Source organism: Sciurus carolinensis, chromosome 15 (genome assembly GCF_902686445.1).
Source record: "Sciurus carolinensis chromosome 15, mSciCar1.2, whole genome shotgun sequence".
Lineage (NCBI taxonomy): Eukaryota > Metazoa > Chordata > Mammalia > Rodentia > Sciuridae > Sciurus > Sciurus carolinensis.
The window spans coordinates 24,458,654-24,479,367 of NC_062227.1; the positions used below are offsets into that span (position 1 = coordinate 24,458,654).

General features: G+C 38.8%; 1 protein-coding gene across 1 annotated transcript in view; it reads left to right on the forward strand.

Annotated features, from left to right (window-relative positions):
- Lama1 (laminin subunit alpha 1) overlaps window positions 1-20,714 on the forward strand; it is a 164,067-nt gene that overhangs the window by 32,669 nt on the left and 110,684 nt on the right. The window contains exons 2-3 of the mRNA XM_047526974.1: window positions 4,389-4,559; window positions 4,951-5,063. Of these exons, the coding sequence (XP_047382930.1) occupies window positions 4,389-4,559; window positions 4,951-5,063 (284 nt within the window). The remainder of the gene's footprint in view (window positions 1-4,388; window positions 4,560-4,950; window positions 5,064-20,714) is intronic.

Sequence of the window (20,714 nt, forward strand, 5' to 3'; positions counted from 1 at the left end):
TCTCCACAAAAACGTATGATCTAATTTATTAAGTAGGAGAATAAGTCAGAGGGAAACAGTGTCACTTGTGTGCCAAGCTCCAGCCCTCCTGCCTTTGATTTTTTTTTTTTTTTTTGCTGTGCATGAAACCAAACTTTTTCCTTGGGAGGGTCGTGACCCTAATGCCCTGCCTCCCTCTGGGATTTCCTCTCCCTCCTCCTGCTTGATGCTCCTGTAGTCGCCCTCTATTGAAATATTTCAGTCATCTTTGAAATGATTCAGCAGCCTGAGGGACTGTTCAAAAAATTTCTTCTCACAACATGCTCTTTCCAGTACCAACTTCCAACTTTCTTCTTCCAACAGATGTGGTCGCATGCTGCAGCATGGAATAATTACTCTCTAAAGTGAGAATAACATTGTAAAGTGAAAAAATAAGGCACGATTTTTAATGGAACTTTTTTTCCACCCCAAATCCAAGCTTCTCTGAGAAGGAAGATTTAGTTTTAGTGAAAGACAGCCTACATATTTTAATGAAATTAATCAATTAATCATTAAAGGTTTTTTGCACAACCATGCTAACAAAGCAATTTTATCTTTTTATTGAAAGTATATATAGAAGACCTGTAAGGTAAGGAAAAATCAGAAGTTCTATTTTTCTTTTTCTCTGTGGTACTGGGGATTGATCCCAGGTCCTTAGCAAGTGCTCTGCCACTGAGCTACACCTCAACCCAAACTGGGACACCCTAAAAACCCTCCTAGAACAAAGAGCTACCTGAGGCTGGTGACCTCTGGAAATGTTCCTCACCAAAACAGTGCTCCGTGTATGTACATGAGTGTGAGCTGCTTGCCCTCGTGACTTGGGGCCAAGACTGTATCATAGGAGCAGGTATTGCCCCTGAGGTTCCCTGGCCGCCTCCACCACTGTCCCAAGCCTCTAGTAACTCAAGACCCTCACCAATCCCAGAGTGGGAGGGGAGCTCTGGGTAGAAAATGAGGTATTTCCTTGATGTCTTGCAACCTGGAGGGATGACTAAAGAGAAAGTGAGAACATCTGTTAGCTGATTGTCATTGATAGAGAAATGCTTTAAGTCCATTCTTGCAACCTAGATTTCTTTAAAACACCAGAGTTTTAAAAGCATGTCATACTTTCACTCATTAGTTCATAAGAACAGCATGAACCAGATTGCTAGAATATTGTGGTCATAAAGGAGGGAGAAAATTATTATTTATCTCAGTAGCACACAGTAGACATTGGCTGCTGCTACCAGACAAGGACCAAGTCCAAGGGTTCACATGTCAGTGTAGGAGCTCAGTCATCACGTAAAATGCATCTAACTGTGGTTCACAGAATTAATAATTTAGAGACCTGCATAATTAAACACTGATTCCTCCAGCTTCTCATAAAGTATTTTGTACTCCTTTTTAGTTAAATAAGTTCCTTTAAGGGAATATGATGAAAGTACCCAGTCTTAAATTAAAAAAAAACTTAAAAACCATAATGCATGACATGTTCGTGTAGTGCTTCAAAATTACAAATAATCCTCTACAATTATTAAGAATACAAACAGCGGGTTGGGGTTGTAGCTCAGTGGTAGAACACTTGCCTAGCATGTGTGAGGTACTGGGTTCGATTCTCAGCACCACATATAAATAAATGAATAAAATAAAGGTCTATCAATATTTAAATTAAAAAAAAAGAATACAAGCAGCAATAAGTGTTGATGAGGATGTGGGGGAAAAGGTACACTCATACATTGCTGGTGGGACTGCAAATTGGCACAATCACCCTGGAAAGCAGTATAGATATTCCTTAGAAAACTTGGAATGGAACCACCATTTGACCCAGCTATCCCACTCCTTGGTTTATACCCAAAGGACTTAAAATCCGCATACCACAGTGATGCAGTGACATCAAGTTCATAGCAACTCAATTCACAGTAGCTGGATTGTGGAACCAACCTAGATGCCCTTCAGTTGACGAATGGATAAAGAAAATGTGGTATATATACACAGTGGAATATTACTCAGCCTTAAAGAAGAATGAAATTATGGTATTTGCAGGTAAATGGATAGAGTTGGAGAATATCATGCTAAGTGAAACAAGCCAACCCAAAAAAAAAAAAGTCCAAATGTTTTATCTGATATGCAGATGCTGATCCATAATATGGGGGAGCTAGGGAAGAATAAAGAAACTTTGGATTGGGGAGAGGGGAGTAAGGGAGGAGTAGGGGTGTGGAGGTGGGAAGGACAGTGAAATGAGATGGTCATTATTGCATGTTAGTACATATTAGTACATGTATGATTGCATGAACTGTGTGACTCAGTACCATGTACAGCCAGAGAAATGAGAAGTTGTGCTTTATTTGTGTACAAGGAATCAAAATACATTCTGCTGTCATGTATAACTGATTACAACAACAAAAAAGACATAATAAAGAGAAAAAAAGAATAATCCTCTAAAACTGATTTGAATCCTATTATTGTAGAACAACTAAGAGGCATTTCTGGTTTTTGTGAAGTCTTTGAAAAACTACCCAATAAGTGTTTTGGATATTTTTGTTTGTTTGGTTACCAGGGATTGAACTGAGGGGTGTTTAGCCTCTGGGCCGCATCCCCAGTTATTTTATATATATATTTTTTTATTTAGAGTCAGGTTCTTGCTAAGTTGCTTAAGCCCTTGCTAAGTTGCTGAGGCTGACCTTGAACTTGCCATCTTCCTGTCCCAGTCTCCTGTGTCGCTGAGATTACAGGCATGTGCCATCTCCAACTCTAACAGATATTTTTCAGTAGGTACACAGTAGGTTTTAATATAGCAGGTCTTATGAAAATAACTGGTTTGTTTTATAAATATTTTAAATGATTAAAATATTTATATTAGAAGATATCATTGAACACATTAGGCAATACCTGCAAAATAAAAATTGAAAATATGAATCTTTTCTATATAACTAAAATTATACTATGATATTTCAAATATCAATGGAAAATAAACATCTCAGAAATAGTGTTATCCATATGCCCTTTACAAAGAAAAGATTATGTTCTGTGCTCTTTGAAACCTCACCAAGCTAAGACCCTCTCCATACTGTTTGCGATTCCCATTCACGTGGAATGCCTCCTTTATGTCACGTGCCACTTAGCCGCAGTTTCTCCATCTTTCCAGAATCTTCACTGCTGTTTTCCTCTTTTACCAAGATAAAGTTAAATCTCTCAAGAATCTAATGGAGATACTTTTCTCACAGTCCTGTTTTCTGAATAGTTTGGACCTGATCCTGATCCCCGCTGCTTAAAGATAAAAATCAGTTGAGACAAAGGGACTCTACAGAGGCAAGGATTAATTATGAGTTGAAGAGATGTCTGAAAATTGGATCTTTGTATTCTAAAGTTTTGTTCACCAAAGAAAATAGACAGTAAGGAAATTGAGAAAGAGAGAAAACTATCCAACACAATTACATGAAAACCTGTGAGTCTGACCAGAGGGAGGCACCTGGGACAAAATGGAAGCAGAGGAGATGCCTTTCTCCTCAGGGCGAGGTGTGTAGATTTCACTGGTCCAGTATGTGCACTTGAAACTTGTCTTGAAACCTATTTCCCCAACATTATTATGAAAATTTTCAATCAGAAAACTAGCAAGGGCCAGGTGCAGTGGTGCAAGCCTATAATATCAGTGACGTGGGAGGTTGAGGCAGGAGGAGTCCAAGTTCAAGGTCAACCTCAGCAACTTAGTGAGACCCTGTCTCAAAATAAAAAGAGGACTGGGGATGTGGCTCAGTGGTGAAGTGCCCTGGGGGTTTGATTCCCAGTATCAAAAAAAAAAAAAAAAGAAAAAAAATAGTGTGTAGTGAATGTCTACTCCGCCACATGGATTCAACAATTCACATTTTACTCTCTTTTCTTTATCAACTGTCTATCCATGTCTGTTTGTTCATCAGTCCAACATATTTTTTTAATGCATTTCAAAGTGATTTGAAGGTGTTCAGGACACTTCATGCCTGAACATTTCAGCATGTACCTCGATATTTGTTTATGATTATTTTATTATTTGAGGTAGAAGTTACATATAGTAAAATACCCAAATCTACCCAAACCTCCAGGGTACTCATTCTATGATTTTTTTTTCACAATTGCATGTGCAAGGGAAACCTGGACTTTCATCAGGATATGTTCTACTCCAGAAAGTTCCCTTGTGTTCCTTCATGGTCAGTCTCCACCCCTGCGTTCTTGTTCTGAATTTTGCTAATACGTGAGTTGTACTCGTCCTGGAAGGTCACATCAAGGAAACCTGACCGTGTGTCCTGCTTTTGTGGAAGGCTTCCTTTGCTTTGCTCTTGGTTTTGCCATTTCTCTTTTTGATTGACCTATGAAGTGGGTTGAGTAGCTAAGCTGATGGGGTGACTCTTGACTTTCAGGTTTGTTCCCTGCCATTCTTAACCTGGCCAGCAATGCTCACATCAGTGCCAACGCGACCTGTGGAGAGAAGGGGCCTGAGATGTTTTGCAAACTTGTGGAGCATGTACCTGGCCGACCTATACGAAATGCCCAGTGCCGGGTCTGTGATGGCAGCAGCGTGAACCCCAAAGGCAAGTGAAGCTCCTATGCATTTTATTTTATTATTTAATTTAAGTTTTGGTGCTGGGGTGGAGCCCAGGGCCTTGCCTGCACTCTGCCTCCAAGCTGTACCCAGCCATGGGAGAGTTAGAACCTGGTCCTGATCCCAGATACTTAAAGATAAAAACCAGCTGAGACAAAGGGACTCTACAGAGGCAAAGATGAATCATGAGTTGAACACAATGTTCAAAACTGGATCTTTGTGTTTTTTCTTCTAAAGTGACAACTGAAGACTTCCGTCAGGAAGCCATGAATATTGTGTCCATCTTCAGTGCCCTTCATTTTCACTGAGGGTTTAGATGTTCAGGAGTTTTAGAAATTCAGGAGCCAAGAGGAATGCCTGTTTTTATTTTCTCTTCACAGAACGCCACCCAATATCAAATGCAATAGATGGCACCAATAACTGGTGGCAAAGTCCCAGTATCCAAAATGGGAGAGAGTATCACTGGGTCACGATCACGCTGGACCTAAGACAGGTAGGTCAACCCAGATCCACTGGTGGCATCTACGCCTTTGGGGAATGTCTGGCTTGTTTTCTAACATGGCTGCATTCTGATCTCACTGTGTTCCGCCAGGCCCAGTCAAACGATACACAGAAGTAATCCCTGGCACCATTTCTTGTCACCCTTATCCTCCTCAGGTGTCTCTGAGGAGAGGAGTGACATTGCCCACAGGGGGTTGATGTTCTTTGCAGCTATGTGGCAGGGAATCCTCATCGTTCAGGACAGTATGCCAGGCAGTGGGCTGGATGTCCTGGGGAGGGTCTCAGACACCTGAGGCAAGAAGGAAGACGAATGCACACAGTCCCTAACCTTGGGCTTTCTGTCTTGTCATTGTCATTATGCACATGTATTGTACAAGGGTTGCTTAAAGCTGGGACACAAAAGAGTGTAGCTGAACCTCCTGACTGTATCTCAGCCTGCCAGATGCTGGCCACGTGTGAGCTGGGCTGCCCGGTCCTAACGTGAGCAAAGCCTTCAGCGTGAGTGGGAAGGAAGGGCCAGGCAGACTGGCTCCGTCACACATCTCCTCCTGCGGCTTCAAGGCCAAGAGGAGAATTCAGGGTAATATGATATTGGTTGTCCCCGCATTTCTGGAAAGGGAAAGGAGGCCGAGTGGAAGGCATGAAGAAGAGAGAGGGCAGGTTTGTTGGAGCTACAGGCGCACTTTCTGATTCGAGTTCTCTGGAAAAGCCATTGCAGGACATTCATACGTGTTCCCACTCACATTCTCTGTGTCGTAGATTTTGTGTAAAATATCTACATCAATTAAGACAAGTGGTGTAGGTATGTGCTGTAGAATTGAAATAGGAATTTGGAAATTTAGTGACCATTAGGATTCTTTGAATAAGTGATAGTTTAAAAATTTTTTAAAAATGTGCTGGATTTTAAATAGAACCCAGTATTGCATAACTTCGTGTAGAAGGAGCTTTTGATCTCTAATAATTATAGTGGATGAGGTTGCAAAATGTGAAGTTTGCGAGACTTTTTCCGAGCTTAGTTTCACAGTTTTATGGAATTGACACATTCTGTAGCTTTCAGCCATTGAGACTTGAATTAATATGATTTGTTTTAATATTTTCAAATCCCCCTGAAGAAAAAGAAAAAGAGCCCCTTTTTCTTGGCCTGAACTTTGTTTTGATCTCAGTGCTAAGAATGGTTCTGTGGGCATTTTTGGTTTTCCTGTCATCTTTCTAATTTGTTTTTCTTTCTTTAAGGGAAAAAGTATAACCATGTTTATTATTAAGAAAGTAGTAGTATATGAGTGCTATTGTTTGGATAAGTGTCCTGGAAAGGCCCATGTGTTAAAAACTTGGTGCCAGTGTGGCACTTTTGGAAATTGGTGGAAACCTTAGATAGAGCCTAGTGGAAGGAAATTAGGTCACTGTGGAGATGCCTTAAAGGGGATGTTGGGCCCCTGGCCCGTCCCTCCTTCTCTTTTTGTTTTCATCTGCCATGAGGTGAGCAGCTTCCTCTGTCATATGTTCTTTCCATCATGTTCTGCCTTGTCGCAGGTTCAAAAATATGGACTGAAACCTCTGAAATCATGAGCCCAAATCAACCTTTCTTCCTTATAAGTTGATTATCTCAGGTCTTTTGTCACAGTGACAGAATGCTGACTAAAAACGTGAGGTTAGCCAAATTAAGAACTGGATATTTTACCAAATAGATTTCAAACTCTTTCTGAACTGTCCTTTATTGCCAGCATGAGGAATTCCAAAATGAAAGGAGTATCAGTTTTAGATCCATAAGGCATATTTCAAAAACAAGCATGGATATATAGTTATAGATCTCTTTAGGCAATTCCTAGTGTTTTGGAGTGAGCTTCTAAAAGAAGGTAATTAAAACAATTAATACTCAAAAATTCCTTTGTCTTTTACACAGTACAAAAATTCCGTGCTTTCAGTTTAAAAAGATATTGTGTATGTGTGTACGTATATATATAATGCACTAATTAAAATAAATATAATAGAAGGTAGATCAGTATAGTAGAGCAAGTGGGTGGGGGAGGACAGGGAGGGTAAGGGAAGGTTCTGGGGAATGAGACTGAACAAATTATGTTACATGAATGTACGATATGGCATAATGAACCCCCTATTATTTATAATTGTGATGCACCAATTTAAAAAGTCCACTATACTTATATCTGGGCAAATGCCTCTAAAGTTCATTGTTTATTTTTTAGGTTTATTTTTTATCGAGCCTTTTTATTACAAACATTTTAAAATGTGTAGAACACATAGTACAGCGAGCACACATATCTCCACCCCTGAGATGCGGGGACTTTTAAGCATTGTGGCACATTTATTTCAAGGGAACTATAATCATCAGGGCATTTCGTCACCAATGTTTCCATTTATATATTAAAAAAAATAAAGACATTTGTTCTGAATAGACACCATACCATTAGTCCCCTGAATGAAAGTAACAGTAATTTCCTAATAACTGTTTTGTCATCCAATTATCTCCATTTTTTCACTAGCATTTTCTATAGCTTTCTTTCTTTCAAACCAGGATTCAGTAAGGACCACTGGATATTGTATTTGATTGCTGTGCTTTCTAACTCTTCTGATCTGAGTTGTCCTCTCCTTTTTATTTAATGGTATTAAATTTTTTAATAGGAGCCATTTGTGGTGTAGAATGTCACCCCACATTCTAGGTTGGCTGAAATGTTTCATTATGGTTTTATTTGAGATGTTCCTTTATTCCCTCTATTTCCTGTCCAATGAACTCAGCTCTAGACACTTAATTAAATTCCATTAGACATACTTGGCAAGAGCACCTTATGGAAGAGCCCGGATGCTTCACCTCACAGGCAGCCCTGAGCTAGCTGTCCCACCCAGTGATGCTCAATTGGAGCTGACAGTCTGACCTCTTCCTGGAGAGTTAGCTTCCTCTTACTCTCACATTTCCCCCAAGCTTCTTTGGTTTGGCTGATTCTCAAATTTAGGGCTTAGCTACACCTTCCTCTTATCTTTACTTTTGCCAGAATCTGCATGTTTCCCTTTCAGGCCGGCCATCAGCCTGCTGCTGGTGAATTTCTAGATTGTTTACTCCCCGAGGGCAGGGATCCCCCTGTCTTCTTCCTCTCCTCCTCTTCCCACTAATGTTTTTTGGAGGGATGTCTGGCTCACTCGTGCACACTGAGCCATCGATGTGGTTCAGGCATGGAGTGAAAAATCACTCCATGTAGTAGTAGTGTAGATCAATGCTATTTTTTGCTTCCCCTCTTTTTTTGCTTCCAGCTTGATTAAAAGACAACAGTAAACTAACAAGCCTTTTGACTGTCTTAGCCCTATAGAAATGTAACACTGAAAACGCAGATTTCTAAAGTAGAATTACAGATAGATCTTAAAATTATTTTAATATTATTGTAAATGTGTTCATGTAACTTAATAAATATGTCAGCTCCTGAGGTTTTATGACTAAATTAATTTCGTTCTGTTTTAGCAAAGGCTGGAGACATTGATCTCGTTCTTGATTCTCTAGTTGATGACAGCTGTTGACATCACAGCATTTTTTAGCCTCTATGTATAATGTTTTATCTGGGACATAAATTAAAGATAAAAAGTACAGCTATCAGAAAGCCCATGAATTTTGTATAGTTTGCAATAAGGTTTAACTACAGTGTTCATTTTAGTCACATATTACAAGAGGAATGATGAGATTTATTTCTTTACTTCTTATAAATAATGCCCGCTATTCATTTCTTTTATTGATTCATATTTTAGAAGCTCCTCTTAGATGTTCAGTAATATCTTACTTTAAAAAATTCATGGGAATGGAATGCGTGTGGTATTTTTGTTTTAAGAAAAATAAAGCTGAGTGAACTTTAACAAATGTCAAAGTGACATTTATGTGGTGGTCTGCATTAATACAATGCTGCTCACTGTCAAGTGATTGAGGATTTCACTTGGCAGCATCTCCCCAAAGTGAGCTGGTGATCTTTTTTGATGACTTAAAATTGAAAAGATATTATTCTGGGGGAGCAGACACATTTTGTGGCTCTTGAATTTTATGATTGTCAAAATTCTTTTAGGCCCCTCTAGTTATGTGATGATGTCATCCTATGTTAGTGCTTCTCAGTCAAACAGAAGCATTTCCAGTTTGAGAAACGCTGTATTAAAAGCTAATACACTGGGCAGATGAAAAGAAGGTCAGCATCATTCATTGTGAGGGAAATGACAATCAAAACCACAAGATGCCCTTCACACACATGAGGATGGCTATTATAAAAGAAATGGGAAATCATGTGTGTCAGTCAGGATGTGGAAAAATTGAACCCCCTCTGCATTGCTGGTGGGAATGCAAATGGAACAGCCACTGTGGAAAACAGCCTCTTGGTTCCTCAAAAATTAAACACAGCATTTTAATATGACCCAGAAGTTTGAGTATATACCCAAAAGGACTGAAAGTAAGGACTCGAATATTCATATTTAATTTTCATAGCAACATTATTCAATAGCCAAAAGGTAGAAACAACCCAAATGACCATCAACAGATGAATGGATAAGCTAAATGTGATACACACATACACATGTACACACATGTATGCATACATATATGCATATATGTGCATACACATGCACGTATGTGTGTATATATGTATACAATAGAATATTATTCAACCTAAAAAGGAACTAAATTCTGACACATACTATAGCATGAATGTATCTTCAAAACATATGCTAAGTGAAATAAGTCAGACACAAAAGAGGAAATACTATATGTTTCTCCTTACATGAAGTACCTAGAGTAGTCCAATTCAGAAAGACAAAAGGTGGACTGGTGGTTCACCAGGGCCTGGGAGGCAGGGGGAGGGGGAGTGAATGTTGAATGAGTACAAAGTTTCAAGCTGGGATGATGCAAAGTTTTAGAGATGCATGGTGGTGATGGTTGTGCATATACTTAATGTCACTTAAATATGTCCAGAATTATGTTATTATATAATAACATATGTTATTATATAATAACATAATATATATAATATATATAATTATTATGTTGTGTGTACTTTTCCACATTTAAAAAAAACATAATGCACCATATAGTGCATTGTATGTATTTGTCAGGATTCAATCAGGAAAGCAGAAACTAAAGTCATGTAAAGGGGTGTATTTAGTATGAGGAATTGGTAAAATGGTGTTGGAGAATTGGAAAAAAGGGATCAGGAAGGTAACTCCTCTGGGAGAGTAATGGCTGAGGAGGGAGGAGAGTGGGGTTATTAGCACCTGGGGACTTGGAGGAGTGTCCCCTCCCCTGTTTTTGTGGGGCATGGTGAGGCTCCTGTGGGAGTGAGTACCAGGAAGCAGGAGACTGGAGTCAACTTCCCCAGCCAGGCCAAACATGGTGTCTTGGGTAAGGCTGGCTGGAACATCAAGTAGACGGGGGCAGTCCCGCCTCCCTTTTCAGAATTCCAGTGTCTCTCCTCCACTCAGCCTCCTTCCTGCAGCCTTCCAGCCTCTTGCTGGTACTTCCACTGAGGAGCAGTGGTTTTCAGAGTCCCAGGAAGCAGATTCCAGAAAGGTGAGCTGACTGTTCCTTAGCAATTGGCACAGTCTTTGCAGGAGGTGATCATTTGTGCCAATGCAATGACAGAAACACTGAGTAGCAGCTGTTGACATCCTGGGACACTGGTTTGTTATATATGGTGGTCAGCCAGATCCTGAATATGCTCGTGTGTTTTTTAGATTAACTTTGGAATGGAAATGCAAATTTTAGAATTCTCCTAGAAAAATCATCGACTGCCTTTTAATTCATCCACAGACTAAGTGTCCTTAGGGCACAGGTTTGGTACTGTGACTCTAAGGACAGTGGTAGAGGAAATGGAGAAGTCTTCTTTAATGTGTGAATTGTTTACTATGAATTTTCGGTTGTGAGGTATGATGGAGATGCATAAAGAATGGTAACAAGATATACTTTAGTGCAACTTACAAAGTAGAATGTAATAGCTTTAAGAATGATACATAGCACCTGACAAATTCCTCACACTCAATAAACCTGTGTTTTCTTTCCCTCAGTCCTCTTTCTAACTCACAAATTACTTTGGATTCCCAAAGAATTTCAGATATCACCGAGGGAATGCTAAACAAGACCTTAATATAATCTAATTAGAGATAGCTAATAATATTAACTAAGAAGTACAATTGTGTAGATTTTTAGAAAATTAACTCATAAGTCAATGATTATTTTTCTGATTAGAAAAGTAATATGGGAATCATTGTAGAATAATCAGAAGATAGATGTAGGTGGAAAGAGGCAGAAAAATTTACAGTCCCTTAACTCTGAAATAGCCACTGATAATATTTTGTCGTATTTTCTTTTAGTCTTTTGCATGAAATTCCATGAGTTTTATAGTGATGCACTTATTACATATTTACTGAGCCAGACCCTGTGTTACTATGCACTTGATCTGGATTGCCACTGAATCCTTATAATCACCTTATGAGCCTAGCCCCATTTTTATCCCCTTTGACAGACTCTGAAATGGGAGCTTAGAGAGTTTAAAGGTTCAAGGGTTGGACTTGGGATATATGCATTGCGTCATGATGTTTTATTTAACATTTTAGCATGAACATTTCCTGATAAAACTACAACTCATTAATAATTTTTAAAGCTGTGTTTGTCTTCTTTAGGGTTTATGCATCATTTGCACAACAATTCCCAGACCTGGTGCTTTGCTTATTTTTTAGTTATGAATAGTCACCTGTGCTTTTAGTTAAAAAAAAAAGAAAGAAAGAAAAGAAAGAAAAAAGAGGGCTAACCTCATCTGTATGTCAATAAAATAACACAGTGAATAGAAATCATTTTTTGAGGTTCATATGACAAATTTATGGTTAGTTTTGTTTTGAGCATATCTTTAAAAAGAAATGTTTATTGCCTTGGACACATGTAAGAATTTATAGGTGCAGGTTATTGACTATTTGGCATTTTCTTCCTCATCATGTTATTTCCTCTGCTCTCCCTACAGACCTGGAGTGCAGTTGTTCTCTGTAAGAAGGAAAAGGGCAACACAGAGCCAGTAGGTCTGTGGTTTTCCAGGGTCACTCCATCTGCTAAAGCTAGGCCTGCAAACCAAAATTTCTGGTCCTCTGGGCACTATGCCACACTGTCTCACCTCCTGGGTCCCTGATCTGCAGTCCTTGTTTTCCTTTTCTTTAGATTTTATGGGGACACTGGCAAGAGCTCGTACACTTTCCTCTTGATTTCAGATTCTAGCGCCATCCCCCCACCCTCCCCACTCCCTGCTCTGTTTTCTTAGCCAGCTAACTGGAAGGCTCCTCTTCCTGAGAATCAGTAGAACATTAGCACCTCCTTCATACTTTTGCAGTGACTATTAGTAGTGCTAACTAATGTGATTTTTGGCCAGGAATCAGGAAAATGAATCAATGGTTTATATTTTCCTTTAAACAATTTTTAAACCTGGGCAAAAAATTTCACTTGGAGGGTCCGATTTGTGAGTAAAAATCCTTGAAGAGATAAAAATCTGTTTCATTAAAGAGGAAGTGTTTCCTATGGCTTTGATAATAAAGCTGCCTTTCAGAGCAGGGCCTTGTTTTCTGTGTAGGTTTAATTAGGAAGTAGCACTTTGTTCCGGGAAAATAATCACAGAAGGGCCTTTGTTGTATGAAAACCTTTAGACAAGAGCTGCTTGTGTGCTGGTTTTGTAAAACATCATTAATTCAAGTGTCTGTTGTGTTTCCCCGCCCCAAATTCTGAAAAATTGACCAAAATTAGGTGACGTTTATTATTAGATTATCCAAACATAAAGTGTTTGCTAAGCACACTGACAAGGCCAATCAGAAGGGAGGCAAGTTGCACATTCCATCTTTAAAAATTTGAGGACAAAAATTGCATGTAAATCAGCATCCCTTATTACAAATGAGTCTTGGCTTCATTAAAAGAAGTTAAGCAGAGCCCCTTCCTGGAAACGCTCTGATAGAAACCACTGGTACCCTGTACTTGTATTGACTCAAAATGATCCTATTTCCATTTTCTGTTACTTCATATGGCCTCACCCAACTTGAGATATTAAGTTTTTCTGGAATTTGGCAAAGTGAATAGATTGGAAGAATCTCGAGTTCTTCATTATGATTTGGAAGTAAGCCACATTACATTCCTGCCCTTCAGACATATTTTTGTATGTTTTTTTGTTATGTTCTCTGTGAAACTGCTATTCTTAGATTTATGTCTCTTGTTTTCACATTTTTTATTACTTCATTTTATCTTTTCCACACATAGCTTCTCTTCCAGTTATTGGTTGCTGTGTAAGAAGTCACTGAACAACTCTGTGGCGTATAACAGCAACATTTATTTTGTACCTTTCTTGGTTTGAAGGGGTCAAGATTTCAGGAAGGATTTTGCTGAATATGTCTAAGTCTAGAGTCCCTGGGGTGGAGGGGGATCAGTTGGGGGAGTGGCCCTTGGGCAGCTGGGGCAGGTGGGGACCAACCAGAAGTCTGTCTCTATGTGGCCATAGAGCCTCTCTGTGGTCTCTCCATGCGGGCTGGTGTGGGCTGCCTCCCAGCATGGCGGCCTCCATGCAGGTTGCTCACAGTGTGGTTCAGGGCTCCAGGTGCACATGTTCCAGAGAAACAGGCAGAAGTTGCATTCCCTCACAGACCTGGCCTCCAAGTCACACAGCACCAACCCCTGTGCCGAATAGACCACTATCACTAAGGTGGGCAGATATTCAAGAGCAGGAAATGTAGAAAAACCCCACCTGTCAGTGGGAGGAGAAGTGAAGAATTTGAGACCTGTCTGGACTATGAGAGCCACATGCTTTTTTTTTTGTTGTTTGTTTTCAGTGCTTTATTTTTTGAACACATTGTATTTTATTTATTTTTTTCTTTTTTTAAATTTTTATTGTAAACAAATGGGATACATGTTGTTTCTCTGTTTGTACATGGCCTAAAGGCATACCATTTGTGTAATCATAAATTTACATAGGGTAATGTTGTTTGATTCATTCTGTTATTTTTCCCTTCCCCCCACCCCTCCCACCCCTCTTTTCCCCCTATACAATCCTTCCTTCCTCCATTCTTGCCCCCCTCCCTAACCCCAACTCTAACCCTAACACCAACCCCTCCCACCCCCCATTATGTGTCATCATCCACTTATTAGCGATATCATTCGTCCTTTGGTTTTTTGAGATTGGCTCATCTCACTTAGCATGATATTCTCCAATTTCATCCATTTGCCTGCAAATGCCATAATTTTATCATTCTTTATGGCTGAGTAATATTCCATTGTATATATATGCCACAGTTTCTTTATCCATTCATCAATTGAAGGACATCTAGGTTGGTTCCACAATCTGGCTATTGTGAACTGAGCAGCTATGAACATTGATGTGGCTGTATCTCTGTAATATGCTGATTTTAAGTCCTTTGGGTATAGGCCAAGGAGTGGGATAGCTGGGTCAAATGGTGAGAGCCTCATGCTTTGAAGGCTTTCTCCAGGAGGCTCCATGCTTTGCAGCCTGACAGATCTTTCCTTCCAGGGTCCCACATGCTCACATTTAGATGAAGTGGAGAGCTGTACCATTCAAACAGGGACACCAATACTTTAAACTGCTTGAGGTTATAACAGGCGAAAATAATCAAGGCCAGGTTTCAAGAATTATGTGGAGTTTCATTTCTTGACAAGATCTAGTTTTAAACTTTCCCATTTGTGTAACGAAAGTGGTGTTTTGCAAAACCATTCAGGATAACCATTTTGCCATTTGGTAGAACTCACCAAGCCTTCTCTCATTTCCTTATTTGGTTTCGAGTGGCAGAGGATTGGCCTATCAGTATCTCTGATTCTGACTCAGACCTAGGAAGGATTCTGAGGATGAGCAAGGACAGTTTTGCAGGATTCTGTCAAAATATGTTTTCCATATCCCCAACTGTTTTGGCATCAAAATAAATCTTCTTGTATATTTATGGAAAGAAAGGGAAGTCCATTCTGAAATCATTATTTCTTCCTGTGATATTGAGGCTGAAATAAAAGGGGGGAAATTAAATTTTAATTTCTGAAGTAATATTTGTTTGAGACAGAGTACAGTTTGGAATCCACTCTAGCTTTAAAAAAAATCTTTTTTATATTTAGACTTGGCTTCTACTTGGACTGTAACATTTCCATTTTTGGAAAGAAAGCTGTAACAAATTAAAACAGACACAGTGGTTTAGGAGTACCTCAGCTATATCTCAACATATCTCATGGGTTTTTAATGTCTGTAGTGGACCTTTCCTCCATACAGAATTTCCTTTATTCTAATATTATTTTAAAAACATGGTAATAGCAGAAAAAGTTATAAAATGTAGAAAGGTATAAGAAAAAAAAATTATTTAAAAAAATCACCTGTGACTCAAGCAGAAATTAGCTTTTGCTCTATTCTGTCCCATCTCTGAGTACTGTGTATATATAATAAATCAGGAAATCTCTGGTTTGCGGGGGTTTGGGTGCTCAGGATTCATTCATGAATGTGACAATGACCATATCACACAAAGCCCTTAGCACAGAGAAGGTAAGTTCTTAGCTCCATTAACCAGGGGTGTTGCCTCCACTGTTAGTTTATGGCAGACCTGGGTCCTCAAGGGGCTTCTGGTCTAGTTGGGGAAACAGGCTTCTTGCTCTGTGGTACAAGGTGTGAAGGGGCCAAAGATGTGTGGAGAACATACAGGAAGGGTAGCTGAGGGACTCAAGGAAGCAACCCAAAGAACCACCTGCTGAAGGTAAGGAAGAAGGATGTGGTAGGAGGCAGCAGCTTGGGAAAGGCCTTCAGAACAGAAAGCCTAGCTGTGAGCAGAGCTGAACTCATGCATTCAGCCCTAAAGTGTTTTCTTTCCTTTTTTCTATTTGTTGGGATATACTGTCAGTCATTCCCTGATATCCATGGGCAATTGATTCCAGGACACCCCCACATACACATTGCAATCAGGATGTAGATATGAAAGTCCACAGAGGCCCAAGTCCCTTATGTAACAAGGTGTAGTATCTGCATATAAACCACACATCCCCCCATATACTTTCAAGCATCTCTAGTTGACTTCTGATATCTAATAGAATGTAATTGCCATGTAAATAGTTGTTATTCTGTATTGTTAAGGCAATAACGTCAAGGAAAAAAGTCTGTTCGCATTCAGTACAGATCAACCATGGTAGAACTAACTACGTGGTACATGAGCGAGATGTAAGGTACATTGTGCCCAACAACCAGTGCTGGTGACAGACTGAGGATCTGAGATGGAGGTGGGCAGGATGTGCTTGCCTGTCACTGACATGGATTCAGCAGAGTGCTAGGCTCTGATGTGAGGGCCAGCAATAACTTGCAGACAGTGAAAGGCAGAGCTTGAGAGTATATTTGGATGAATTTTGACAAATACAAAGTCAAGCGTAAGCTAGTCCCTCATCAAGCTTTAGAACATTTCCATCACCCCTCAGCGTTCCCCTATGCCCTTCCCCATCAGTTCCCTACCAGTGCCTTTTCTGACTTCCAGCCAGAGGAAACCACTGATTTTTTTTCACTTTGAATAAATTTTGTCTATTATAATATTTTGTCTATCCTAGAGAAATGGAATCATACCATGCATTGTGTTTTTTGGTCTGGCTTCTTTCTCTGAGCATTATGTCCATGAGATTCATCTGCTGTCGCCTATGTTCCTTGTATTTCTGAAGAGTATTTCACTTCATGAATATGCTGAAATGTGTTAATCTGTTCTCTTGCTGGGTTGTTTCCAGCTTTTGTCAATTATGAAAAAGCTGCTGTGAATGGTTTTATGAAAGACTTTTTCTGGGTGTATGTTTTTGTTACTCCAAGAGTGGAATTTGCCAGAGGATAAGACATTAACAAACCACAGTCCAGAGAGTGCCTCCAGGCAGAAAGCAGGGTAACCCTCTGTCCTCTCCCAGGAATCCCTGTGCTGTGATGCCCCCGTCCACTATTTGAAAACCGTTCTTTATACACTTTGTCTATTTTCTAGTTGTCTGTAGGAGGGTTAGGAAGTACTGGCAATGAAATTCCTGTAATAATTTTAATGGCCAAATAATATCTCATTATCTAGGTGCACAATAATTCATTTAACCTGCTTCCACTGTTGGACATTTAAAATGTGTTTTCAGGTTTGGGCCACTGTAAATCATGCCACAACAAATACTTAAATATTTTTGTGAGTGTGTTGCTGATTTTTTTTTTTGTATAGATTCTAAGAAATTGGATTATTGGGTAAAAAAAAAAACATAGACCCTTTTCAAATACAATCTTTACTGTCTTTTTTTTTAATTTTCAAAAATATTGTTCAATTTATATGCTCCCTAGCAGTGATTGAAAATGTATCTCACAGTTCCTTGGCAGAAATGGAGATTAGAATTTTCTTCCTTTCTTCCCTCTCTGTTTTCTGCTAATTGAATAGCAGATAATTAATTAAGAATGAGCTTTTACATTATGCCACTATACTGGACATACATTTCAGCACATTGGGCCGAATTTAGATGCTTTAACAGTGCTTGGTCTTACTATTTTCACATATACAACATGTCATGATTATCATCTCTATTGAGGTGATCAGATTGCTTTGCAATATGGTGGAGACGTTTTTAGATATTTGAGTATCAGTTCAGAGGCCAGGTAGACTTTCTAAGTCACGTTCTAACAAAAGAGAAAAAAGTGAATTAACTCCCAAGTATTATGATTTTGAGAAGCACCAGTTACAAGAAAAATAACCACAGAACTTACAGAAAGTGAATAAAAATCTGATACCTTCACATCTGCACTTGGTAAAGTTCTTTCCTGTTTGTTATTTCATCTCATACTTACAACATGAAAAATGTATCCACATTATTCATTGTGAATAATACAGTGGGATATAGGAAAGAATCCTCTGGATTTATCATTTTAAATCTGAATTGTGGGAAACCTTAAATTTAGTTTCATAATTCCTTAGATTGCAAGAAATTTAAAAATTCATTAAGAAATTAGAAATTGATTAATCACCTAGCACTACTTTTTGGTGTGTGTGGAGACAGCAAGAGTGATTGTTGAAGTCTAACTCCACAAGCATTAGTGTTGGTGAGATGATGATAAAGTACAAACTCATTAGTGACTGGGACAGCTACCAATGCACATCCTCAGACCTGTGGTCCCTTTGAAATTCATACACAGATACAGTCATGTGCCACATGATGAGATTTTAGACAGGGGTAGTGGTGTGAAAAATTCCTATTGCCCAATATTTTACTGTACTTTTTCTATGCTTAGATATGTTTAAACACACAAATATTTACTGTCATGTTACAGTTGCTTACAGTGGCGCCCAGGTGGCCCTAGTATAGTAGCATGCTGTGCAGGTTTGTGGCCTGACAGCTGTAGCCACACCATAGGCCTAGTTGGGTAACTGCCTATACCATCTAGGCAAACAGGTACGCTCTGATGTTCACACAGTGACAAAAAAGCCTAATGGCATTTCTAAGAATGTGTTCCCAAAATTAAATGATGCATGACTATAGAAAACACTGACACGCTCTGGCCTGCCCTTCATCCTTGATGAGGTATGGAGATGAAGCATGGGAAATCTGTGAAATCAAATTAAAATCTGCAAATAATTAGCTGGGGCAGCACAACTGTACAAACCAAGATATCCTGAGAAATTTGGTGAAGCCTTAAAACCATTTCTTAACTTCTTTTCAGCCATCTGTAGTGGTTTAAACCTTCTTATAAGTTGATAATTATGAGTGTATGTGGGTAAAAATGTTAAAAAAAATCAATAGACTAGTTGTTCAAGAAATTTTAGGTTTATATAAAAATTCAATGGAAAGTACCTAGAGTTTCCATATACCCACTCTAATAGTTTGGGGTCAGGTTTGGGCTATTGTTAATCATCCTTTTAAAAATAATTCATAAAGTGACATTTTAACAGTTTCTAAGGCTGTTTTCCCCATTTTAACAGTTTCTAAGACTGTTTTCTTTGTAGTGTTTAGAAGATGATCAAGAGAATATATAATTTGGAGATTAATTTTCAAATTAATTTGAAATTGTGTTTTCCCTGCTATTTATCTAGTGGCATGGAATCAAGTTATTTACCTTTGTTCTTCATGAAAGAAAGTCAGTAGCCTTTCAGTGGGTCTCCAATGAGATGGCTAACATTTAGGATCATTTATTACTTTTTACTACTCTCACAGTGGGGCTACCCTGCCCAGCCCACTGGTCAGGTAATGGTACCAAGAACAACACTTCTCAGGAGGGCTGGTCTCCAGTCAGGTCATCTCCAGGCTTCCTGTAAAACCCTAGCAGCCTTGGGCTCTGATTTTGTATTTTGTGAGGTGTCATCATGACTTGCTTGAGCTTAGTAAGAACATGAAAGAAATAGGATCCTGGGAAAGATAAGATTTCAAACATCAGGACTTGTAGGTTTCTTCATAATTGACTCCTTTCTGGAAATACTACATTCCTGCCCATTTTTAGCATCTCAATATTCCACAAAAGGTTGAATCTTCATTCCATTCTCTCTTCTCATTTTTACTTTTTTTTTCTGGTTCTTGTAAAATATGCATAATTTACCGTTGTAATCATTCTAAGCATATTTTATGTAGTTCAGTGGCATTAAGAACATTCCCTCTGTTGGGCAACCATCCCACCATCCGTCCCCGGAACTTCACTGTGCAAAACTGAAATTCTGCCCACTAAACACTAACTCACATTCTTCTCTCACCCTAATCCTGATAAATTCCATTCTACTTTCCATCTACGAATTTGACTACTCTGGGTAGCGTACAGGAGGGATATGATATTTGTCCTTTTGTGTCAAGTTTTATTCATGTTTTTAGTATGCATCACATTTTATTCCACTTTAAGGTGAATAATGGAAATTGTATGTTATATACCAAGTTTTGCTTAGACTTTCATCTATTGACAGATATTTGGTTTGTTTCCACGTTTTGACTATTATGAATAATGCTGCTGCACACATTTATGTACAAACAACTGAGTTCCTGCTTTCACTTTTGGGGGATGTATATCTAGTACAGTTGCTGGATCACATAGTAATTCTGTGTTTAATTATTTTGAGGACTGCCATGCTGTTTTTCATACTAGTGATGTCATTTTACATTCCTACCACATCTTTTTTTTTTTTTTTAATAATCAGAAACCTTCCTACATGTTATGTATTCTACATATTTGGATTTTAAAAATAAGCTCTAGAAGTGTTGATTTGTTAATTCAATGCATAGAAAATTATAGATGCTCAATGAAGTTAGATGTTTAAAAGAAAAATGGAAATCTTCATATAGACTATAGAACAAAGATCCACATCCAGAGTGAAACTTGTGATGCACACACAAAAAGGTGCTAACCTTTCTAGTACAAAAACTTAAATGCTACAGTTAGTGACCAAAGGAAAGGAAGCATATCATTATTGTTTCTGGGAGTTGTAAATGTATAACTAATAGGTTAATATATAATGGAATTAATTCAGTACAGATTTTCCCAGCTTTTCTAGACAATGTCCACAGTTGGGACTGTGAGGCTTAATGATTAAGGTCCCTGTACTTCCTTTGGGTGTGATGATGGTGTTTTCTGATGATGAGGGATGAGAAAGGATGTGAAGCTACAAGCCCTTCATTGTTGCTACCCTTACTGGAGCAAAA